At 40.6% G+C, this 26,634-nt stretch overlaps 1 protein-coding gene across 5 annotated transcripts in view; it reads right to left on the reverse strand.

The window, feature by feature from the left end:
* Positions 1–26,634, reverse strand: part of FGF13 (fibroblast growth factor 13) — a 272,223-nt gene that overhangs the window by 79,281 nt on the left and 166,308 nt on the right. For 4 of the 5 annotated variants that reach the window (XM_046939966.1, XM_015278206.4, XM_046939965.1 and 1 more), the window contains exon 2: positions 25,646–25,813. The exons of the other annotated variant lie outside the window; for it this stretch is intronic. In XM_046939966.1, coding sequence (XP_046795922.1) covers positions 25,646–25,811 — 166 coding nt within the window. In that variant the 5' untranslated portion in view covers positions 25,812–25,813. The remainder of the gene's footprint in view (positions 1–25,645; positions 25,814–26,634) is intronic. 5 annotated transcript variants of the gene reach the window in all.

Raw genomic sequence — 26,634 nt, forward strand, 5'->3', positions numbered from 1 at the left:
ACATTCTGACCTTATCATCATCTTCATTCAATAAAAAAACCACCACAAATCCAAACACAAGGTCATTCATTTTCTGGATATTAGGCTGGCTGCCATGCATTAGCATATCCACGCTTCTTTCACTAGATCAAATAGCTAATGAGTAAACATACACGTCTTCCCAATCCCTAGTTCTCCCTGCCTATAGGTCCCCCACCAAAGAAGACAGTAACTTATTTATTTTTCTACAGTCAGATATTGAACCACTTGGTTGCACAAGAACTACAACAATTAGATCCCTATTGTTATTGAAGTCCAGTTACAAATCTCACAGGTAGAAAATAGGAAGAGGAAAGCTATTGTTGGACATACAGAATTACCTACCAGTGCTCTCAGCAAGATTAGATTACAAATCAATGGCAGCTACGCTGAGAGCCAAATTATGGCTGATCCAGAGTGATTACAAAAGTGGGAAGAATGTACAGTATTTCCCCTGTTCCTCTATTTTATTTCCACACACTGCTGAACCCTTTTAGCTCCCCCAGCTAATTGAGTTTTTTATCAGTTTGCTATCAAATAAGCCTTTTTTCCTTCTAAAATGAAAACATTTGTTTTAATGTATTGAGTTTTTTACTGTTCTCGCATAATCAGCAGTTTTTTAGAACAATACATTGTTTTGAACTGAAAAGTCAAAGCATTCTACTTTTACAAAATGTCACGACACTTTTTCTTTCAACCATTCATCTCCAAACTGCAGCCTTGCATGAAAAACCATTTGTATCAGAGAATCATAAGGTTGGAGAAGACCACTAAGATCATCTAGTCCAACTCCACCTATCACAAGTATTGACCACTAAACCATGTCCCTAAGCACCACATCTGCACATTTCTTGAAAGTATCATTTTCTTCCTACTGTTATGGTTGATCTCCCAGGAGATCCCTTTTCCTCATGAAAACTTTAAGAATTTCAATGAAATTTAAGCTGTAAGACTAATTTGCAAGGACCTATATGTCACTAATGAAAGGAGACCAGCTCCTCTATGGAGGATAAAAAACCAAGTCCATCTGGGCATAAACACTGATTCGTCCATGGGGATTCAGCGACAACATCCCACTATCATGGACTGAAGGTAACACTCTCCTGGTTATGTGACATTCATTTGTTTTCACATTGCTCATTAAGACCGGGAGAAGATGGAATCATCACCATCCTTAATACAGCATTTGTAATATGGTAACATCAAAAAGCCACTATTGGGTTCAGAATCTGAATCAGTAAAGGGAAGGAGACAGATCCTGCCCTGAACAGATAAGCAGACAAACCACAGTCTCCACCACCGATAATTTGACTTAAAATGTGAATGGAGATCAAAGTAGCTAAAGACAAAGACATGAATCCTGTTACACTGTTCTGGCTTTGCAAGCTAGGGACCTTCAATCAGTGAATCCATTCCACTAGAAGAAATTCATATCTGGTCTCAGCTGAAGGAGGAAGGACTCTGTATATTCATGTAGCTTTTCCTGCTTTGCATCTTGCTTCTTCTAAATCTCTTTGGAGCACATACAGTAGCAAAAGTGCGATATGCCAATTCACAAACCATTTCAAAACATGCACAGATTAAAATAATTTCATTGAGAAGAAGAAAAAAAATCACATCTTTTTCTTCCCCACTAATTAGAGCATCTGCTAATTTCACTTGGTGTGAAAATCAGCTCTTTGTAAAGCTATTTTTTTTTCTTCAATTTTTGACACCTGGAAAATACGCTTAATAGAAATATCTAAATTAAACATTTCCATTTACAGATTTTATTTCCAGCATTTTGTTTTAAGTTAATATTTTAGCAAAATGAGTAAGAACTTATGAGATGTTTCTGCTTCATCAAGCCTCCACCCTAGGCCCCAGAACGTGACACAGTAAAGATGAAGAAATAATTTTGCTGCCCTTAATTAATGTATTTCCTCAGTAAGTGATGGGGCTGAGATAAAACAGACAGCCCGGTCACTTGTACTGGGTACAATGGCACAGGATTACCAGACTGCCACATCCACACGGTGCTTGAAACGAGAACAAAAAGAAAACCCACCTCAGCCATAATGAATGAGTTATGGAGCTCATTTCTGTCACTGTCAATAAGACCTACACTGCTGTGAGGCTTCAGCTGATGTGTATAGGCTATAAACAACTGACTCCTCTCGGAAGTAACAAAGGAATGTCGTTTTTATTAAGCAGGAAAAAAAAAATCAATAAAACATGAGAAGAGACACCAAGAAAACTTGTGTTCCAGCTACTATAGCAACATCTTTTTAATCAATAGGGAGAATGCGACAAACACACAAAGCAATGGACAACACAGCTGCAATTACTACCTCGTGTGAGACCATGCTTCGTTTGCATTGCGACGTCCGATCAGTCAGAGTTAAATTTTGTGTGCTACCCTATGTCCTCAGATCTCTCCTTCAGCTAATCTGTCACATCCTTTACAGAAGGGTTACAAATAAGATTTATCAAGATGACAAATAGAGCTTTCATTCCTCCTGTGCGCGCGGCTTGCCGTGCTCAGTGCGCTATCAGTGGCTCAGCTGCTAAGCAACACAAAGAAAGAGGGAGAGAGACGGACCCCCACCCATCCAGAATGCCCACCCTCTGGCATGCTAACTGGGAGCAGCCAACAAGAAAAAGGGAATCAACTGCAACACAGATGGGGTATCTTAGCTCCAGAGTTACACGGGTGGGAGAGAAAGGTAGCGTTTATTTGCCACGTCTCTGATTAACAACAGCCTTCAGTTTACTGGGCCCCACAGCAAGTTACTATTTTCAAAAACACATCCTGTTTTTTTGAAGCCAATACGTAAATAACTGATGCTTGGGGCAAGACAGCGTCTGCTCTTGCCCTGCCCATCACAGAGCTCTGACACTTCATACTTTGCCAGTGTATTGCCTTGACACTCGTGTTTTCTCAATCAGTAGAAAAACACAACTCACATCTCATGGAGCTCAGCAATCAGATTTCAGAGTAATCCACTTTGAATGATTTTTAAATTACTATTGCATTTATTTCCCATTTCCTCATCTCCAGCCGTTGTCAAAATTTACTAGGCAGCTCATACTGCACATTCTACTTAACACTGATAGTCCAGCTTTTCCTATTTTATTTTCACCAACCCAAGCACTGAATTTAACTGCCAGCCCTGCTGTGTATATCTTTATAACAAATCAAAGGACGTTCCACTCTTCAGCCAAAACCACTCTTAGCACCAAAGGAACTAGCAGGGGAGAAGTTTGCCCTGCCATGGTTTGTATCTGTAAACCTGCTCACAGCCACAGGTGTCGGTGTCACAGATTTTGGTGAATAGCCAAAATAACCTCAGCTCGGTCACAGTGTCCATGATGATCAAACAAAACACAGCTGAGTTTACAAAGAGGGTATCACAAGGTAACAGGTTTCCATAAACTGATAGATCCGGGGTGCCTCACTGCCCTTGGTCTTTGTTCCTGGAAAATAAGGAATGACAGAGTTAACGTATCCTGTTTCTACTGAATGTGAGTGATTTGCATGGCATCTCTGTAGCTGAAATTTCTTCCTCCTCAACCCCATTTGTTCAAGAATCTATGATGTATATCTACTATTATTTTCCAGGTTCTGCTTTCCTTAATCTTGATTATATAGTAGAGTGGGGTACTTACAGCAAGTTATAGTATTAACTCCCGGAGAGCAAAATAGATGGTTCTGTCTACAGGTATTGTTATGGATGGGATAATTGAGTAGAAAAACAGCTTAGAGGCACATTTGAGAACTTGAATATTACTTACAAAGCTCTCTCTGTGTTTTTAGTGATGGGTTTTATCTGGCTCCCACATAAACATATAAATGTGAAGAACACATAAATTCCTCATTTCAAATGCTGAGCAGCAACACCTGTCTGAATTCTTCCCTAGCTCTGATCTGCACTGCACCCAAGTACTTCCCAGTCTTTGATACACTTATCTTCTCAAGGTTCCTTTTAAGCAATTTTGCCTGTGTTACTAAATTTGGAGGATATCTACTGTTCTCTATCTGAGCATAACTCTCCAGATAGCCAAACTGCTGATTCTGACTGCTATCACTAAGCACTAGCAAGGCTGCAGTACCCATGGTAAGAGGAGTGTTGCTCAGAAATACACTATGATGAAGTTATGCAGAGGAAGGGCTATTAAATAGGTGAGAAATACAAAGTTCACTGCATAGGCCAGAGTCTCTTGAAGTCGCCAATACAACATTTTAACTACATTCAAAGCAATAAGGATTTCAATTTTCGAATGCAGCCTTATTTAACTACAATGGGCCAACGTGTATAGTATCTAAGAACTAAATATCAGGAAATTTCCTGCGAGGTTTATCACCATTAATAATAACATGAAGACAGAAGAATTGCCACACCAGGTAGAACCTGAGGTCTACCTATCCTAGATCCTAAAAAAGAAAAGCATCTGCACTCTGCAGTAAAGATACCTCTTCTTCTTTCCCATGCCCGCTCTGATTCTCTGAGAGTAGTTTACATCATAAAACACCTGAAAACAGCAGATATTTTGAACACTGGCACTTCAAGTACCACACCTCCCAGTTATCCTCACACAAAGCCCAGTTCCTAGAAGACCCAGTTCAAATTTCCTTTATTTCTTTTTTACTCCATGTATTTACAGTGAAAAAATAAATTGAACTTTGAGTAGAAGTTTAGAAAACCAATGCCCAGCCCCAAAGTGAAGTCTTCAACAGCTCTGACAATGCAATGTAAGAGTCTGAGGGAAAATGGATTCACATTTCAGTCATTAGCTTTAACCACATCTCTCCTATTTATCTGTAGACAGCCAGAAATACAGTTGCTGTAAACCTTACCCAGCTTCCCAGATTATCACCCTCCTGCATTTGAAGTCTCCAAGAAACAAACATGGCAAAGACCAAAGGCAGTTGGGAACATACATGCTCACGGTTCAGCTCAGGCTCAAAGCCATCCTCCAGAGCAGATTTGCATCAGCAGCACCCCCAGCACCCCAGAGACCTGCTCAAACTCAGCATCCCAACAGAGGCCCAAGGTCCCACCTCTGCATCCTGAACTGACCATAGCAGATGGGCCTGGGCAGGATGTGACCCAACCAAACTTCTGGTATTACTCCTTTAGCTCTTCCTAAACACAGCCTGGGCCATCAGAGCTAGCACCACCATGGCAGGCAGAAAGAAATCCTAGGGCCCAACACACAGCCATTTTCGGACATCCTTTTCTTTTGTCAGAAGTTCCTGCTATATTGATTCAACAGAGACTGGATCAAACGTCTCCTAAGGGCATGTGGTTTGACTTCACTGCATGATCTGCATCAGCAACTAGCTAAAGCATTTCCTTATTGAAATCTCTACATATTAAAAGTGCCAGAAAGGTACTTTTGAGTCATGTTGATAAATCCTTGTTTAATAGCTGTCAAGGGAATGACAGATTAGCCAGAGGGGAGATCTCTGGGCATCCAGCACTCACAGGCGTATCATGTACAATAAAATGCAGATGTAAGGAATGATCACATCACAGTGCCAGGCAGCATCATGTCTGCCCACAACATATGGATATCAGCCTGCATAGGAAAAATGACATTAGAAACCTTTATTCCAGGGCTAACATGAGTTAGCTGCTGGAACGAGTACTACAGAGGTCATCACCTCTTGGTGTTGCCATAGGCAGAGTGAAACTTAGGAGCCTGTTTTGGCTGAAGTCAACAGCATGAGAAACGTGGATGGCTTTACACAACCTGGCTCCCAGAGAAGAGTCATCACCATCCCATCCCCAGACGCAGGCAGTGAAACACAACTGCTGCTGTGAGGGGTTTCACTTATTCCTTTTGTCAAATATCCACCGCACCCAAGCAGTTATATAAAGCAGATTAATTCAAAATACAAATGCATTGGCCTTTACACCAAGCACATAACAACAAAAGCCCACATTTTCCTATTGCCCTATTGTTGTCATCATGAATCCCAAAGATTTGGTTACTAGAACCTCAGGATGGCTTTTAAGCAAGTATCTATGTACAACATCTGGACCGCTTTTCTTCCTGTGCAGAATCTTTGTCATGTAATGCCCAGGGTCCTGCGTACAACTGAGTCCAGATGCAAAATTCACAGATAAAACCTTTACAGACGGCACACAAAATCCCACTGGGGACATCCCACAAGGCTCTGATGTATAGCAAGTTTAATCTTCCTGAATAATTGTTTTCCTTCCCATCCCACACTGCTGCATTTTTCTCTATCTTAATTTATTTTAATAAAACATACATTTGTTTGGAAACAGCATATATTATTGACTGCTCCTGGTTTAGAAAACAGAATCATTAACATGATACAGCACACAAGTGCATCTCTAGTTCATGTTATTTTCTGCTTTGTCAGTTTGACTCAGTCTGTTTTAAATTGCACAAGCTATTTTTAATGGCCTTTTTGCAATTCAAATCTGCATTCTGTAAGGATAACTGAAAAGATAACAGTTCATTTTCAGTCTTACACTCAAATCTGTTGAAGGAAGCTTCAGTAACTGTTGAATATTCTGTTATTTAAACTGCGTTTTTGATTGTATTAATTTTAAAACAAAATTTTCATAGCTAGACCTATGAAATGAAGTGAGGAAAGGTGAGGCTTGATTTGCAGTCTTTTTCATGGCAGGCTCCAAGTGACCCAGCAAGATGGATGCTTCATGACAGCAAATTTGAACTGGATCATGGGGAGTGGGAGCATTTGTGTCAAGCTGGTTGTGGCAGAGCAACAACAGCGCCAAGTCTCTGTGACTCAGGCTCCCTGAAAACCAATCCATGATGGAGACTCAAGAGTTTGGAAAGAAAAAGAATCTAGAAAAATCTTCCAGGTTTTTCCAACTCTCTTTTTCTTCACTGGCCACAACCCACAACAAAGAAGTGTTGGTTTGGAGCATCTCTTGATTTCACTTGCATCTCTTGGACATACTCTAAAGTTGCATGAGAACAAAAAGCACAGCACTGAACACAGTCAGATTCCTCTCTGCATCCATTTCATGGAATCATAGAATTGTTAAGGTTGGAAAAGACCATTAAGGTCATCACATCCTACCTCCAACCCATCACCACTATGCCCACTGAACCACGTCCCTAAATGGACACTGCTTTGGCCCAAGCCTTGGACTGAGTCATGAATCACAGAGCATTTTGCCCTAATTTAACCAGATAACTGTAAAATAAATTTGTAATGTATATAACATTGCCTCGGGTAATAACAATTTTCCTGACTCCTTGCAGTGCCGCATTAGAATAATTGCTGCGTGCTCGGTGCTGCAGGGCCAACAAAGAGCTGGTGTCAGGGAACGCTGCTGAAAGGGCCCAGCAAACAGCATCAGCACGGGGAGCTGCTGCAGACAGAGCGGCCAATGGAGCTGATCTCACACTGCTCTCACCAATTGCTTTCCAATTACAGTGATCACTTTCCGTGGATGGTGGAAATCTGTGTCACAGAGAAGCTAATAAGCAAGTTAAACGCTGGGTCACTGTCAGGCTTTTGTGGCAGGCTTCATAAATTTGATTTACCAGAGGGTATCGATAATTACAACTACCAAAGCTCACAAGGACCACCAATCTGTACATCCTTGTGGCAGTGTGCCCATACTGGTCCTGCAGAGCTGGCAGAGGCTGTTTCATTGAGCACAAACTTCCCTGATCCTGAGCTGGTTCTCACCTCCTCTGTGCCCGCTGAGCATTGTTTAGCCACAGTAAGAGATTTTAACATAGAAAACCAAACCCATTATCGTATAGTTTTCTGTTAAAATGCCTTCACAGCTGTATATTCGGGAGGTGAAAAGGCAGAACAAGGTTTAGTAATTACAGGACCGTGTTAAACTCGTTCTGGGTTACTGTGATTTAGAAGATCATGACGAAAAGATGCATAATTGAATAGTGTCTCCTAGAGCAGCAGGGCTCCTACACTCTCTGGATTCCCAAGGTACCTGTGGATGGAGAAAGCTTTCATGTCAAGGCTCTCATTACACATGCACAAGGCTTTATAAAAATAAAGTTTGCTTTGGAATTCTAAAGCCATAAAAATGTAATTAGCAGAAAAAGAGGGTATAAGCAAACCTGCTTGGGCATTCATGTATTCAAACTGATGTGTGCACTGAGATCCACAGAAATAAAGGACGCCCAGGCCTTGTCACATCTCAGCAGCTCCCTTCTTTGCTCCTTTGGGAAGGGCAGAGTGCGTATTTACGGGGGCAAGCTGAAAGCCCCATGCACAGAGCCATCCTCCAGGGCTGGACACACAACTTGCCTACACCCACCGCAACACTGAGCCGTGCCATACCCACATCACCCCATTCCCACAGCATGACACCATGCTGGTGAGTGCTACCACAAAGATGGAAGCCTTCTGCTATTCCCCTTCAGCAGCAGCAGCCTGACAGCCCATTTCCTGCCTTCGCCTTTGCTGCTGAGTAGGCAAGTTTTCTCAAGTAACTTCTTTTTATTTTTTCCCTGAGTCAGCTTGCTGCAGCATCTCACTGAGTAGTCATTTATTATGAATTCTTTACTCCTAAAGAATCCTAAGCTTATTATCTTTCATTTATCTGCATTGAGCTGTGCTGCCCTATTACAACCCAGGTACTCAAATTAATCCTCCTCTTGTATCAGATTAAATTGTTTCTCATTATCTACTTGACTCTCCACTCAGTACCATTTGTAAAACTAAAGCCTACTTTTCCATATGATTAATCAAGACATTTTTACATGACAAAAAGCCATTGTGTCCAAATGTGAATCATGCAAAACGGCTCAAGTAACACCTTGTATTTATTTCTGATCACTCTTCAATCGGTTCAACGCAACAGTTAATGCATATTTCTCCAACTCTGCTGTCTGCTCATAGCTAAAGGTTTCCAGTGGTCAGTATTTTACATGATTATATAAATCACCACGTGTGCAGGTGCTCTAGGATCCCTGACTTAACAGTTTCCTCTGTTAAAATGAATTTAATAGGCAATTCCCTTACTTGTTCACTAGTTGTACGGCATTCCCTTTGCCTTGTAGCTATGTGTTCATTTGTGCCAATTTCTTACACTTCAATTTGTTGCAAATAGAGGGGATGGGGTTTCAAATCTGAGTAATTTTAACATAAATTGTCAATCATCTTAGAATTTGCCAGCATCTGAATTTTATTTGATAACAAAACACTCACAACCCTGCAGTAAATATGCACATTTCCCTGCTTTGATTAACTCTCATTAATTACACCACTCCAATTAGTTACTCCTAATTCACCACGCCATTAAATCTGAACCATACGTGGCCTCTTTCCTCGACTCTCCCCACCTCCTCATCCTGCATAACCCTGATCCAAATGCAATTTGGTTGCTTCAGTCTCTTGGGGAAATACAAGCACAGCAAAGGCTGAGTCTTCTTCGCATGCCAGAGATGTGCGGAGGGGGATACCAAGACAGAAGGCTTGGAAGAGATAAGAAATGCCTTGTGTGGGTAAACCTACTGGAGGTTTTTGAGGGCCACAGTATTCTGACAATATTCCCCATACACACGGTGGTCTGTAATCACTGAGAACAATTATGACCTTGAAAAGGGGATTGTTCTCAATTTATTTGATATATAATGCACAGGTTTGGGAATCAGCTAGGGAAAGCCTGCCCATGCCTCATCTCTCTGACCCTAGTGCTTACAGGAACATTTTCAGAGCGCTGAATTCCCTCCACTGTATTTATCTACTTTTAAAATGGAGGAGAAGGGAAAATGAGAAATAAAAAATGACACACAGTTAAAATCAAATTTAAGAATGGCTTTGTTCCAGGAGAGAACAGCTTTGTTTCTTTCAGTCCTTCAGTTCCCAAAAAACACTTCAGTCCTGACTGGAGGATGTGTGTCTGTGTCTTCCTCTTGGAAGAGACCTCAGCATGAGAGGACATTCACTAACATGCCATCCCTCAAGCATTTCCTTCTGCCTTGGTCCTGTCAGGAGACCTCTGCAGCAAAGTGAATGAGTCCACTGACACCAATTTCCCAAATGCAGGCTCATTAACGGGCTGGAAATCATTTCCTACTGGGTCTCAGATGCCTCTGGAATAAGTTTTATTTAAAAAAACTACCATGAGGCTTGGACTGATAGACGCATTGCTGGAAGCGGCCCAAAGGCTGCACCCCTCCCCGTGGATGGCACTCCACTTCCCCATGGTGAAGCTGCCCCAGGACAAGTGCTCTGCAGCTGAAGCAAATGTAGTTGGGGTTCTCTACAGAACTCAACACAATTTTCCATTCACATGCAATGCTACCTAGCTATATTCTAATAAAATCTGTATGAGTTTCTTCAAATACTTCAAAACTTTGCCTGTTTAGTAAACAGAATTAAAATACAGGTAAAGACATATGAAATTTAATGATTAGCGTCAATGGTTGCAATCATGTTTCAGAGCAATTTCTTTTGAGAGGAAAATATATCACCAGGAAAAGATGTTTTAATGCAATATATATAAGTTCTTCAAGCTGCATCCCGCTTAATTCTATGTCCAAGGAACATTTATTTTGAAAGGTTATTAGCAAATTACTAATAGAAAAAAAAAAGGATTTTAATCTCTTGCTTCTCAAAGATGAGACGTCTTTCAAAGAGATATATTTGAGTCAAAGAGCTGTGCTTAATACTATAGTCTGGAATAGACTCTGTGGCCTCCATTATTCAGATGATCTAATGTCACTTCCACTCTGAGTCAGCCCACTCACAATCCAAAAAGATCTAATCTTCCCAGGCTTGAAGTCCAAGAGGAAACTTACTACAGTGCTTTGTGGGTGAGGTGAGCTCCGAGCTTCCTGCTGTAATACTCTCCTATGCAGAATGCTGCTCAGTTCATACACAATTCAGGCACGGAAAGATCTTTTTTTCCCTTGTTAAATCCCCAGCTCCCGCTGCTTAATAGGAGATGTGAACCCACAGCATTTATTAGAAACATGACACTATTCAGCACTTTTTACACCCAGTCACAACACCTCTGCATTAATTGTCCTCATCGAGTAGTTTTGCCGCAAAGAACAATTTGACATACAGTGCAGAATCTAATCTGGTCTCTGCACTGCTATTCCTTCATTCATGGTAAGAAAGAAGTGCAGACTTCTGGCTCTCCCTTTATTCAACACTAATAGACTTAATTATAGAACAGAGGCTACAGGAAAAGAAATAAAATCTCCAGACTGTCTTAAGCCATTTCACGTATTTGTTAATTATTAAGGAAGTATGCAGCCCAGTTACACCTGGCTTCTATTTGCCCTTGGTGCAAAGGAAACTAAAAGGCAATTTAACATTCATAAAACAATAATTTAAGGTCACTGAAAGGCTCCTTCCAACCACTGAAAGGTGTCAATGATCTAGCACAAATAAGAACCAAACCTATTACCTTAATGAAATCTCATCCTTAAGTGGAAATACAGTGCTCTGGGAATACAGCAATTACTGTTGCAGGGTATCCTACCTGGTCAATAATCATTGAATCTTTTTAAGCTGAATCCATGCCAGTGGCAGTCAGCAAGCACAACAGCCTCTTCTCCGTGAAGGGGACATTTCCCAGTGCTTCTCTTGGTTAATCTTTCAACTTCCAGGCCATGAACTCCTGACATCCAAGGGGTTAAAAATATGATCCGTGTAAAAGACAAGGAATTACACTCTCATTTTCTGATGTACTTCAATTTCTTAGCCATTAATACCTTCATTCATAGTTTGAACTTACTAATTTTAAATTAATGCCATTCTCTCTGCCAAATACTATTCTATCAGAGTGAATGTTCTCTGTATAGATATGAGTAAATGAGGCTAGAGATCTTTACCCATATTTGTTCATATGCAATATAACTTGAACTTACTGACTGAATGTGGACATGGGAACACAGTTTGGGCATCTTTTCAAATGAGATGAGCAGTAAAAGAGGCCAAGAAAATTCACTGGTTTTCACATTCTGTCTCCAGTCATTTTTTTTTTTTTTTTAAAGAAATAAAAAAGAATATTTATTTTCGTCCAAGGAAAGTCCTTTTCAACCCATGGAAAGCTATATCTTTGGGTAGATGGGATTAAAAAATGTGGACTTTGCATGAACTGCTAATACAATACATGTTTGTTGTTGTTACTTTTTTTTCTTTTTTTCTTTTTTTCCAAAAAGAAAATGGATGGAGTCCTCCTATGCAGAAGTAACAAGAAAACTGTTTTGGAAGAGTAGGATATTTTTCCTGCTTGGCTTAGAGTTTGGTTATTACAGAAAGTAGAGGATGAGATGCCTTAAAATGAGAGACATTTCTATAAACAACAAAAAAATCTGCCTGGGAAGACTCCACTGAAGATTCCTGCAACTGCTCAGGACACTTTCACATGGTAACAGAAGCAGCACTGACCTACTCTCACAGTTTCTCAAGCATTAAATATTAGTGATGGCTGCACTCAGCTGCCCTCCCCACTGCATGACCCCTAAGCTGCATCTCCTCAGCAGAGAGAAGCTCAGGAAGTACAACCAGTAGAGGTCATTAAGAGAGAAACTGCACAACTCAACTTCATCTCATATCCAGAAGCCATTTAGGAACATAGATTTTAACACCAATTTAGATTTAGGTTCTCTCAAGTTTGTAACTATTTTCAGCTCTTTATGTATCAAAACTGGAAAGCTGAGCCTTTAGGAATAAAAAGAAAAATGTAGAAATTACTTTCTTAGCTGAATTGAGACTCCAAATGGAAGTAATCAATTCATTCAAGGCAAAGTTTCTAATGAAATGTGATCCATGCAATTACATGGCACATTTACACAGTAACATCCCCTTCTTTTGGTGAACCATATTTCCATATTTCTTTTTTTAATTAAAAAATTTTAATTAAAAAAAAAAAAGCATTTTATGAAAGTTTCTTCATAAGTCTTCAAGGTTCAAGTTACAAACTCCCTCAGAAGCTGCAGAAGACAAATCTTTGGATAAGATCTCTCCATTTTGAGCATATGGATTTCCTCTTCCTCTCCTCTCACTTGTTTTTAATAGACTGCTGAGAAGAAGTGCTTTTTGGAGTAACTAAAGCAAGCAAAGCCATTATCACTTGTTCTTTATAGGACCTTCACTGCAGCTAAGCTTAATGGAGTATCAGAGGATTCCTAGAACTTCTGGCAGCACCACAAATAAAACCAACCTTGAGTAGTTAAGTCTCTTAGGAAGTTAGAAGAAAACACTGGGAGTCAGGTCCTCAGTTAATACCTGCATTCCTTTTGATTCACAGCTTCCAGATTCGCTGACTTCAAATGAGGCAATGCCAATCTGAACAAGTTATATTAATAGCAAATAACCAGTTCTGTTACTACAGTGATAGAGAAATCAGACATCAGCTATCCCATAATCTACATTGTCACCACTAGATCTTTAAAGACCATAAAGAAGCTGTAAACTATCCATGAATTTGTTCTATCAACTGCAAGAGCCAGTCTTGATCCTTCCAAGTCCCATCCTGAAGCACAGCAGTACAACTGAACATTTTCACTAAAGTTTTCTTTCTAAGCTGACAACATTTTACTGTATGCTCTTTCCTGAGGCTTCCTTTTGCCTCCCTTTTCTTTCCCTAGCACTAAACAAAGAGAAGATGGACTTCATAGAGCAAGAATAGACTGAGCTCAGATATTGACTTGGAGGGAAACAGAATGACTGATGAAACACAGGATATACAGAAAGATTGCTAGGGGGAAAAAAAATTAACAGAGGTAGGGAGTTTGGCACCTGAACAGGAAACAGCTCCTTGCAAGAGAGCAGGACTAAATATAGAACTCCCCTGCAACACCAAGCTCAGTCACTACTGCCTTTCAAATGTATGTGGTGAAAGCTCTGGGGATGTATTGCAGAACTTGGACGATAAATTGACCTGAAGCCAACTACCACTCTCCCTGCATCCATCCCAGGTTGACTGAATTCCAATCTTATCCATAAATAAGAATCTGGCCAAGGACTTATGATGAAAAATGTAGGCCAGCATCCATCTCAACAAGATGACTTTAAAAGTTGTCAATAAAATTAAAAAAGAAGAAGAAGAAGAAAAAAAAGTGCCATTGAAAAAAAAACCTGGCAGGAGTGCTGGGGATTTTTTTTTTTATAGATGTCCTTTTGAGACATTAGTTTTTAAAAGGCACCTTTTCAATGCTGTTGAGGCAGTACAAAATCTCCTATAGAAAGGACTATATCAGGAAAAAACCATTCAAGTGCTACTCTGGTTTTCCCCAGGTAGCCTCTTGGACAAAAAATTCTGTCATTTACGTGTGCTAATTAAAGAGTCCATCCATGAGCAAACCTGATCAGATGTAAGCTGGAGGCATTCTTCAGAAGTCAAGGTACTTCACTCATTTTCTCGAACTGACGTTAATTTTCTTGAGCTTGAGGGCGTGGAAAAATACTTGTGTGGTTAGGATCCGCTGTTTAGATGAACAAATCATCCCATAAGCATAGTAGTATGCACAGAGCTGTGAACGTGGAGTTAGAGGAGAAGCTGCTGTGCCCTGTGCTGCTGGCTGGCTGGTCCACGTGGTTGGATCTTCTCAGCGTGATGCCAAACAACCCAAGAGGAGCAGATTGTTTTTTTCTGGTAATGTTGACATAATAAACATAATGTTATTCAAAACAAAGTTACAGCTGCTTAACTAATTCTTTTTTCTTTCTGTAGAGATCTCTGTCTTGTCTTTGTCCTTTCACTTACTTTCACGTTTCCATCCAGAAGAGTCTTCTTTACATTCATTCTCCTTCCATAATTTGCCATCCCAATCTCTCCTCCATTTTTTTCCCTCTTTTTTTTTTGCAACTTGCTTTAAATTAAAAAGTGTGTTTAGCAGAAATGACCTATCAACTCATCAGAGTTCTCAGGGTTCCCGATGGTACCAGCCTTCACAAGATGAGCACCCACTGCCATCGTGTCCTACAGAACGTTCTCCTGCATTCTGAATTTGAGAAAAGTACTATTTACACACAAAAAGAGCATCCTTAGGAAAGTATATATGTGAGTGCCAAAGAAGCATCCAAGATAAATCTTTAAAACAACCTGCTAATTTCTGTTTAGGAGGTTATCACCTTAAAAAGAGCAGTCCACATTAACTTGAGAACCTTATGGTGATCTGTTTAGCCCTCCTCAGGTGACTCAGGGCTAATCAGCATGCCTTGAAAGCAGCTTGCTCAACAACCCAGTAGACAAGTGATTTTACATAACCTCCTTGTGCGCTATTTGCAGGAAAACTATCAAGGGACAACAGAACTCTTCAAGTAGAACATCCATCTGAACTTAAGAGAATATATAACTTCCACTTTAGTGGCAACTGCATATCATAAAAAAAAAGTTCTTCAACATCAAAGGAAAGTTTGTTTTGACTTGAACTTTGATGTAACTAGCAACATGTTTTTTTTATCCATGGCCAGTGTCATAGGGACTGTCCATTCTACTGCGTGTATTATCAAATGAATTATTTCAGTTAATATAATTTCTTAAGAACATTACTTTGTTAGTAGTATAAAGACCAGCAAAATGTCTCACCATTTTTACATTCATTTAATACATAAATGATTGAAGAAACTACTTACTTGCATTCGGCCAATAAAGACCCATTCAAATTTTTGCTTCTGTTTTTAGAGTGTATTTAATCTAAACTTATATACACATAAACTCTACTGGGTTAGCATTGATAGCTCATCATTATAAGGGAATACACTGACTATGAGCAGGTTAAGAATTTTCTATTAACAAAAATTGAAAGACACGAGCTACATTTGATGTCAGCTCTGCCACTCCTCTGACATGAGAGAGATCATACTCACCAGAGGAAGAACAGCTAAAGAGCAAAACAGTCCTCAACTACCAACTCAAACAAACTGGACTTGCTGAGCAAGAGAAATGGGAGCAGGAACCACTCAAGCAAAAGCGCACAAGTAAAATAAACCTTACATTTGTAACTACTCTTGATATTGTCAAATTTGGTACCAGCAGTAGCAGAAATAAAAAGTCATTTGACTGCACAGAGGAAAGGCAGGACCGACAGTCACCACAAATATGCTTTATGCTGTCTTCATCAAAAGATTCAAAACTTAGCATAGCATTTACTTCATCCCAGATTCTTGTCCTGAAGATGGTCTTCACAGTTGACCTGTTCTGCAGTCCCATCTGTCTTCCCAACACTAAAAAGTTGGTAAAGCATTGGTGAAAAGATGTTTCCATGAAGACAGGCAGGGAATTTGAAGGAAAACAGCTCTATTTCCAAAGTCAGCAGCCAGCAGTTCACTGGTCCCTGCATGCCCCGAGGATTTTCATGACAATTTATTGAAACATCTTCAGTGGATGCTAAATTACCAGCTTGCTGTATGGGGTAAGTTCTGCTGGTTCAGAAACACAGATACTTTTTCACCCTCCCACAGTAAGCCCCTTGGTTTCACTCTCTAATGATGAGAAGCTCTAGGGCCAGTTAAGCCTCTAACCTTCTCATAAAGGTTGCAAGGACCACAGCTGAAGAATTAAAAGTGCCTCTTCCACGTAATGCAAAGAAAGAAAATCTGAGAATGGAGTACTGTATCTTGAAGGAAAACCAAGCATAAGGAAGAAGGTTAAGTTGTTATTTAAAAAATATTTGTTAGGAAACCAGACCTCAATCAGAGCAATTAAGAGAAAGCAGTGTTGGGCTACTTCATTTGTTTTCTGTATTGGGCTTCAGCCAAATAATCAACATGCTTAGCTCTTTCTGTAATTATGTCCACCTACCAACCCATGCACTATAACTTCTCCATGTCAAGAGACACACAAAAGAAATTAGAATCTAGTTTAATCATTTTGGCACAAACATAAAGAGAGGGCATTGACTTTTATTCTAGCTAAACTCTATTCTAGCTAAATGTGAAAAACTTATTTAGAATAGTGACAAATAACATAGGTGAAACAACAACCGTTGTAGAAGGGACTGCTGCATAATGTGGATATGTCAACTGGGAAGGACAGCTGGCTCCTAAAGACTTCGTGTGCAGTATCAGTAAGTTGTTTATATTCTTCATGTTTTGCCTTGCTCAATCCATACTGCAAGAATTATTTTGTTTACCTGAAACACATGACATACAGCTAACTTTGGATCAGGAGCATCCAAGACACCTGAGAAAGGACTTCTTCATGTTTCCAAAATGTGCTCACTGAGTTCAAGGAACATCATGTCACTTCAAAAGGATATAAAAGCACGTCCTGATTATACATCTGTAGGTCAGACGTTTACATCTCTTGTAATCTTTAGGGCTTAACCAACCTTGTCCATAATCTCAGCCTTTCATAAAGAAAGATCTATCTGCCTCGCTGTTTCCAAGCACAAGGCAGAGAAAAACAAACAAGCACACTGGGATCAATACTCAGCAATCACCCGCTCAGTCTTCCTGAACGGGTCGTGCTTGATAGTACACCTTTCTGTCCTGGAGGACAAGGATTGGCTTAAAAGAAATATGCAAATATTTTGCACCATCCTGGAAATGTTTTTTTTTTTTTTTTCTTAACTAATATATAAGGAAATCAAAGAATTTGCACACAGCAGGAAACCTTTGTAGATAGATACCAGGGGGAAAAAAAAAAAAAAAAAAAGGAATTTGAAGGATTCTGAGAACTGATTTCCCCCAAACTACTGCAAAAGCAGTCAGCAGTTTTACATAAGCATTCCAGAAAAACTCTGGCCTTCTGCAATCTTTGGACCTCTGTTGTGCTCACTGATGATTGGGAAGAACAACTGTAGTTTCTTCAGCTTTGCAGGTCAAAGCACTTAAAAATGAAGAAAAATAAAATAAATAGAGACAAAAAGTTATCTGCTTATACGATCATAAAAGAACACTACTCCACACTGCAGGCTCACCATATATTTGAATCAATACGTAGCACATGAAGATCAGACTGAGTTTGAAGTGAGTATATTTCCAAGAAGGCAGACTTCCCCAAAAGCACAAAGACATGAAGGACGTGGGCCTCTCAGTTGGGCACAAAGCTTGCCAGGCAGGCAGAAATGAGCAGGCAAAGGAAACCTGTTTGCATTCAGGAGAAACACGTTGATGCAACTAGCATTCACATCCAACGTTGCTGCACCAGAGGACCTCTTCAGTGTTCTTGAGAGCACTCAAACTGGACCCCAGCAAGTGTCTAAGTGCCAGCGTTGAAGGACTGTCTTGTACTGAGCTCTAGGAACGTTTCATTATTGATATGGAGGACAAATATACAATGTGCAATAACTCAGTTTAGAAAAGGACCTAATCTCCTTACCTTCTAGTGAATGTGTAAAGGCATTAACAAAGCTATTTTGCCCCTCTTCGTGTCAACTAGTGAGCTCATGTCTACACCTACTCTGTGTCACTGCATACCCTAAACTCACCTTCTTTATGGACATCCTTCGAAGTGGACCTCTATCCCCCTGGGATGTGCAGAATTAAGTATAGCAATCTTAGTGCTAACATACAACTTGTCTTTTCCTGACAGTCCTAGAGATGAGGAGTCTGTAAAGACTTTCTGATGAATCCTGACATTTGCTTTGCCTTCACTTCTGTTCATTCAGAGTTAACAGTTACCAAAGGTTCAGACAGCCAACAGAACAAAGCAGAAAGCGCTGAGTTAGGTATCAGCTGAGCTAATCCTGAAACCAAAAGCTGCAGCATAACACTGTGAAGAACTCAAGCTAGCTTTTGCTGAAACAATTATAACCCTTGCACAGCGATGCACTGGGCTGCATAGATGTGGGACAGCAGCTAAGGGATCTCCATAGTTTGCTCTCCTGCACCGTGCCTAAATGGTTTTGTAAATTACTATCTTGGGAAAGGAACAAACTTTACAGTAGCAGCTAAAAAGTTTCACAACAATTTGTTTCTGGAGCTGTTCTAACCTAGAACAGCATGAGGAATTGGTGCACTCTCAATCCAAAGGTCAATATTTAAATACTACTGACATTACCTCTGATGAAGAGTCGTACAATAATTATGATGGACCGTGTAGTTGAACAAGGTACAAAGAAGAACCTTTATTATTAATAAAGATCTACATCATCTGCTTCAAAATGAGGACAGTTTGAAGAGCGAAGTCTGATGCTTCCTCAGGAGAATCATGGAGGGAAAAAATAGCAAGACAAAGGCCTACCTCCATACAAGGAGCGTTCTTTGAAGCTCTCAGAGTCCTTTGAAAGACAGGATGAGAAAGGTGCATCCATGTGACTCATTTGGTCTAAATATCCTTCTTTGGATATGCTAAGTGTCAGATACTGTCTCCATAATGAATATTAATTCTGAGATGAGAGCAAAATAGCAAATGTCACCGACAAAACATTTGCCTCTCAGAGCACACAGGCAGGTAAGAACTCTCTCTAGGTTCTGCTCAGCAACAATGCCAGCTCCAGTTTGAGGATTAAAATCCAGTCTTGAAATGAAAGCACTAATGCTGCTCCTAATGCCATTACTTATACAGACCTCTCCGACACAGGGTGAGCACCAGCCCACTGATGTTGAGCACCAGCTGGACTCCCCCTCTGTGAGCTACAGACCTGCAGGGCAGACCAGGAAAAGCAGTGGCACATCTAAGTATGAAATTCTACTTCTAGCAGAGAGATGCTGCCTGGGCTACCTCTATTCCTTCTATTTTATCTTCACCTCTTCTGATAGAGACGTTTTATCAATAGTGAGATGCTCCTGCCCATGGCATTAAACAGAGAATAACAATCTTATTTTTTAAATAAGCCACCTTAGAAGGAGGTGTTTTCTATAAGACAGCGCACAGCTGGATGCATAAAGACTAACTGCAGAGCCAAGCACTTGTTGAAAAGCAAATAAAGCATAGAGAATGGAAAAAGTAGTATAACACAGTGTGAGGGAAAAGCTGACATAGGAACCTGGTCATGCTGGATGCTCCTCATGGCCTCTCCCCATCCCTTGTTTTGGTGTTCAGCAGAAGGTGAGAGGAAGGCAGGAAGGGAAGGCTGAAAGCAGCTCTGCTGGTGCAGAGCTGCTGCCAAAAAGAAAGATGAAAAACTCATATTCCAAGTGTAAATCTAAGGAGATGTGAGATTTCCAGCTCTGCACAGCTAGGAGTGTCACACCCCAAACTCTTCAGAAGATAAAGTTAAGTACTTAATGCTCGGCTGATTCAGTAGGAGTGTTATTGATACTAACACTGATGAGATGTCCAAATAGCTTTGAGAATCAAGTCCTTCACCTCCCTCTTTCTAATGGGAAACATTAAACTTCCCTTCTTCACAGGAGTGCTGGGAGGACAAGCATGCTCAGCCATGAGTGGCTGTAGCAACAAGGACCACATAAACTAAGGAAATAAGAAAAGAAGAAATCAAATTAAACTCTACAAAGGGGACCTGATCTCATTTGCAGACAAGTAAATATTTTGAGTAAATCTTGGATTTCGGTGGAATTACTCTGGATTTGTGCTGCTGGAGCCTGAACCCGAGCCAGGCCCAGGCTGTATTCAGGTAAGCTTATTAAACACGTCCCATTCCCTTTGACTCTTCTGGGTTCACTCATATGGTAAAAGTTAATCATGTGCTTAAAAGGCTTTGGAGGATCAGGGCAAAAGGGCTCAGCCACTCACAGAACTGAGCTGCTCTGCTTTATGTACTCAGTGTCTGAAGAAAATAAGAGTGCTGTTGTCACCACTGCCTCCCAGTGCCCTGAAATAGAAGGTTATCATTTAATCACTTGAGCCAAAGTTGGTTTCTCTTTTGGGAGAAAATGCCATTACAACTGCAGCAGCTTCAGACCTTTGGCTTTTGTGGTCTGTGCCACTCCTTTTAGATCATCCTTCACAACAGATACGGTCCTATAGCTGCAGCAACTCCACATGTACCCAGACAGGATTTAGAGCTTATTTTCCCATAGTATTGGACAAGCTTCAGGTATCTCTCGCTGCTTCTTCTTGCCAATGCCAGGACTCAAGGCAGAGGGAAAGCCTTGCGTTCCCTGAAGGAGGACTGAGAGGGGAAGGAGCCCTTCCTTATCCAGTGAACCACAGTGTCCCTTCCAGGCAGCTGTTGGTCCTGCTTAAATCCATGGCTGGGCAGACCTTCACAACAGATGCTGAACCCCTTCCCGGTGTCTCATGGCCACGCGTGCTGGCTCTGAACATCTCAGACATGAGGTGGGCCGCACCTATGGTTCACATTGCTCGTGTCTATTACTCTCCTGGAATACTAAGTGTTTTCCAGTTCTGAACAATTTATGAAGTTAAAAACCTCTCACAGTTCTCAGTGATTCAAAATACAGGTTCTCTTCCCCCTTCTTGCTCTTCAAAGCACAGAAATGCACATGTATTAATACAATCAAATGAGTGAGCCAAGTTAATTGGCCTGATTTGGTCTGGAAGAAAAAGCACATAATTAGAGTGCCAAGTACCAGTACAATCAGCAGTGATATAACACTTGAAGCACTGAAGGGACATTCAGTATGACAACACGAAGGCTCCAGAATTTCTGCTGGTGACAAAACTGTGCACACAGGGTAGGCAGGAAAGCCAAGCTTCCACATTAATATGCTTTGGTGTCCTACCTCCTCATCACCCCAAGGACGAGCTCTGCCACTCATCCCATTGCTAAGGACCCAGATAACAAGCCATTGTCAAGGGCAACAGCAAAGCTGCTTGTTTCCTATTAGCATCCTTAACATTCTCTATCTAATCAGATTTCCTGTTGGTTAAGGGAAGATGCCTTTACTCATTACCAGCTGCTATCCCAGATTTCCTTCTCCCTATCCTCAATAGAGATTCTGTGATGCTTGCCTGCTTTTCTGTGTAAAAAGGTTACGTATGCCTGGAGGGAGACTAAATGTTACCAAAAAAAAAGTAGAAAAAAAGGCAAAAAAAACCCCATGTGAAAACAGAACTGTGGGCAAGAGGCCAAGACTCCTGATTATGTGCCTGTGACTAACCAATGCGTGTTTTTAAAAAACATTTCTCTCATTATTTCCTCTCCTCTGGATGTAATAACACAACTCAAATTAGTTTTCCAGGAGCAGACTTCTTTTTATGTAACCATGTTTTATACAGATAGCAGCAGCTTATGTTTAAACTATTTAAGAGAACAAATAGCTGCAAAATGTACTTCAGATGGCCCTTCTCCTGCTAGCACTGCGTTGCTGGCTCGAGGGAAGCTACAAAAACACCCTGTATGTTGCTGCTGCTTGGATGTAATTGTACACAGTGCTCAATGCCCACAGGACCTTGCGTTCAGGTAAGGATGTCTGCTCCTCTTGTTTTATTGCAATTCAGAGATCCACGGCATTGTCAACGGTAGAATGACTTTGAGAAAACTGAGCTGAAACGATGCAGAATGAAGCAGAAGTTCATCTTTCAACTTAAGTCCAGAGTATCTTATAGCATTAGGAAACACAGCTTCCTATCTGAACTGTGGCCCAGACTGACATGTCATCCCGCTGGTTATAGGACCCAAGTGGAAATTCTCACATAGAAGATAATACTGTTTTGATCTCCCATTCTTCCTCCCATTCCTTCCACATCTATTACTTAAGACAGGCTGCGTTTGCCATAGTTACTGGACCTAGAATTTCTTATATGTCCTCCAGGTTGATATCAAACACACCCATCTTTTAAGCTAAGGGGTATTTGATGCACACCAGTGCTGTGGAAAATGCTGAGACTGCAAGCAGACATGTTGGGCGTGAGGAGAATGAGAAACCAAGACAGGCTACTTTGGGAAAAAAAAAAAAGATCAATTTTCTCGTTCCTTCTCCTGCTTTTAGGAATGGGCTTGAGATACAAGAAATGAGTATGAGGGACCAACCACCTATTTCAAACACCAGAGTGAGATGTTGTTCAAGTATTTCAGCAAATAGTACAACATTCCTCAAACACTCCTGCAAAAAAAAGCCCAGAAAATCTTTTACCTGACAGAATCACACAAACTTAGGAGATCCAAATCCTGAAGTGATAAATGAGGTGGCCCAAGCATTTACCCTACCTGAAAATCTGTTTAAAAGTGCAGAGGAGAAATTCACCATTAAATATTCAGATGAGTTGCAGTGTTAGAAACATGCAGGAAATGCTACATGTTCCTACATCATTATTCAGCAGGTTAAAAAAAAAAAAAAGCACATTTTTGTATTCTCTGAAGAGTCTTTCAGGTCTGCAGTGTTTCGTACAACCTCTCATAGGACAATTGCACAATGGAAGTTTCCTGATAGCAACTTAGTCACTGTACTTTCCAGTACCTTCAAAGATGGGAAAATTATGTTATCATAGAGAGCTTAAACAATTTTTTTCTCCTTCATCCTCACAGCACAACTGAGATATTGACTGCTGGGCTCCCACTATAAAGTATCCAGATAGGGTTTCTGTCAGCTGCTCCATTGGCTCCAATCAACTGTTTCCTGTTTACACTGATAGCACAGTTTGGATAATTTCATTCAGTTTGGATAAATTCATTCAATTTTTCAGCTTCATGCCAGCAAACCACTGAAGATGACACACAGCTTTTCAGGAGGTCCAACACCACCGTCAGCCCATGTACAGACTTCAAAGGAAAAGATCAATGCAGCCCTGGGCAACCTGAGTTGCAGCAGAGGCTAAAAGGACACAAACATATTTTCCTTCTCATACCAGAAGTGTATTTCTCAGAAGCACTTGTAGAAATCATGCAACAATAAAAATTCCACTGAAATGATATCCCACAAGTCAGCTGATTGTGGGGTAAGTTGATATGACCGTGGCTTCCCCTGATAGTAATGCAAAATTCCTGAAGGAAAGGAGAAAGGGAAAGTAGAAAGCAAAAGAGACATTCATCCTCATATACCGCAGTAAAAGATGAAAAGTTTTCCTCTTAAAACTAAACATTTTCAGTAAGTATGATTAACAATACCATATGCCACAGCGGAAGGAGGAACAGCTGTTGGAAAGAGACAGTATGGAGATTTATGGAGAACCTAAGAAGAGCAACTGTTGGCTTTCAGGCAGATCTGATGGTCTCCAGGTCTTCACTTTGAGACTGCACCTCGCACGCTTCTCCCAGCAGCTCCTCAAATCCTCAGTGCTGAACCAAACCACGTTCCCAGGAGACACAGTCTGGAGACAAAAGGCCCAGCACAAATCTTCCTCTTCAACATGTCATTAGCACATAACTGGATTCATCCACTGCATGTGAACATAGCTAAACTAGTCACAAGGAGAAATCCAGCTCTCAGCATAAGTTCCACTGAAATGACCAACGGCTTCTGCTGGAGTTCTACATGAGCACAAAGAAAACGTGAAATACAGTACGTGGGTCAATGAGGTGAACTTTGGAGACCAAATCTGTTTGATACAGAGCACATTTTTCTTTAGAGCTCACGTAGAACCTTCAATTCACAACATACCATTTGCCAAGCATACTGAGTACCTTTAGCAGCTCAGCTGTCATCATCTTCCTACAGGATCTTGACACGAACAGTTCTGGGCTCATCATTTACCCACAAACAACACACATCCTGACAGACGGTAGGAAATTCATTATATTTGTTAATCCAGAAGAGTGTTACGGGATTCAGCTTCACTCGATGTTTATTGAACTCAGAATTATGAAATCAAAACTCCTATTGAGTCAGCTCCGGGACCGAGAGGAGAATTAGACCCCGTGCCTTCAAAACCCAACTTTAATGTTCAGTTGCAATATCACCGAAGCAAAAAAACCTCCCTCACATCTTACATCAGCCTTTGTGTCAGATTTAATATTTCTGGTGAGGTGGGAAAGAAACGCCATTTTAGTAAAATTTATATATGTATTTTACAAATAAAAGCACGTTTCATTTTAACATACATCTACCAGCAGCAGCACCGCTTGTCTGGGCAGACACTGGATCTTTTGATAAAGTTAAAGCCTTGGAATATGAAGCAGTAATGAAAAACACACATGGAACAATAAAATATTTAGAAAAATAGAATTAAAATCGGCTTTATCTTATGTACACTAGACCAACAAGTTAAAGATGTGAATACCTCATTAATAACTCCATATTAGTTAACACAGCATGAGAAAAAACCATACCTTTGCTTTCCCTGAAAAGGAAAACATTCTACTCATTTTTTTTTTCTGCTCTGCATGCATTTCACTTTCCAAAATGCAACCAGGCGTGCATTACACACAGACTTCATCCTGCTTTGCCGAAGTACAGCTGCCATGAGCATTCTCTAGCGCTATGCAGAAGCCTTATGGAGTGAAAGGTGCTGGGGACAAGCTGAATCCGAGCCTAAGTGCCATTACTTTCAGCAGAGTGCAGCTTCAGAAATGTTACTACAAAGAACCAGCTTGGAATTGATGCTGTTTAAATAGCAATTGATGCTGTTGAAGTAGCAAGCAATTTTTGGCAGCCAAAAAAAGGGCAGTGTGTAATGATGAGAGCTGAAACAAACAAACTTTATTTAAGAAAAAGCAGCGTCATTTTACTTCTCGTCTAGAATGATACCATACATGGCTATATAGAGTCTCCTGTGATAGCTGAATCAGACACTAACAGGCAAGCAGAGGGGGACATGGAGTGCATCACGCTTCCCGCATCAGTTGCACTGCACTGACACAGGCTGGGAAACACACAGCACATTCTAGGGACATACATGGAAAAAGAATAGAAACAAACAGAACATGGATCCATAGTGCCACAAACCTTCGGGCTCTGTGTTCTCTTTGAGGTGCACTTGCTTCAGTGGGCAGCAGAAGATTTCGTGACACTTAGCACGAAAAGGGGACTCTTTTTTCTTTAATTCCGCAGATTGGATCGAATCTTGCCGTAACATAATGTACTCCTGAGTGCCAGGGGGAGCGTCATCCATAACTGTGGTCACCACATAACAAAATGAACTCAAGTTAGAGCTTGAGGAAAGCAATCTAGAGAATTAAATCAACTACATAACGTCGGGGGTTGGGGGGAAGAAAGGAGGGAGAGAAAGGTTTATAGGAAGGAAAATCAAATTTAAAGCATCTCAGTTGTGATGGTAGAGGGATGGGGAAAATATATGCTTTTATAAACACTTCTCATAAACATCAACAATTTATATTGTTTCATGCAGCTTGCATTAATAGTAGAATAACTGTTCCAGAAAGCAACACTTGAGGTTCTCCCCTAAACCTTTGTTCTCCTATAACACCCCTATCTATTCTGCATGCAGGTTAAGAAACAAACAAAAACAAAGCATGCTGTTGCAGCCTAGCCACAGGTCATCTCTTCGTTAACACTGAGGAGCAATCATTCCATGTCTACAGGTAATACAGCACCAGCGTATCTATTCCCCAACATTAAGAGAACATGCCTTTATCAGCATATGTAATTACACACAGTTCCTCAGAGCAAGGATAATAAACCACTGACATTTGACTTGATCACCATTTCCAGTGGGTAGAAGAGTAGATGTAAAAAGAGAAAGCACATTAATACTTTTGACGGCTTTCTTGTAAAACAGCAAGACGTTTTTTCAAGTTGATCTTATAAATCAATACCGCCATTAATAACATAAATGATACGCAGTCTGAAGCAGTTTCTGAATGGAGTCAGACCATTACATGGTAAAAAGATAAAATATAGAGCATACAGAAAGCTCCCGCTACCTCAAAGCGTCGCATTACTAGAAAGAATTAAAACAATTTTCCACTATCTAA

Source organism: Gallus gallus, chromosome 4 (assembly GCF_016699485.2).
Source record: "Gallus gallus isolate bGalGal1 chromosome 4, bGalGal1.mat.broiler.GRCg7b, whole genome shotgun sequence".
NCBI lineage: Eukaryota > Metazoa > Chordata > Aves > Galliformes > Phasianidae > Gallus > Gallus gallus.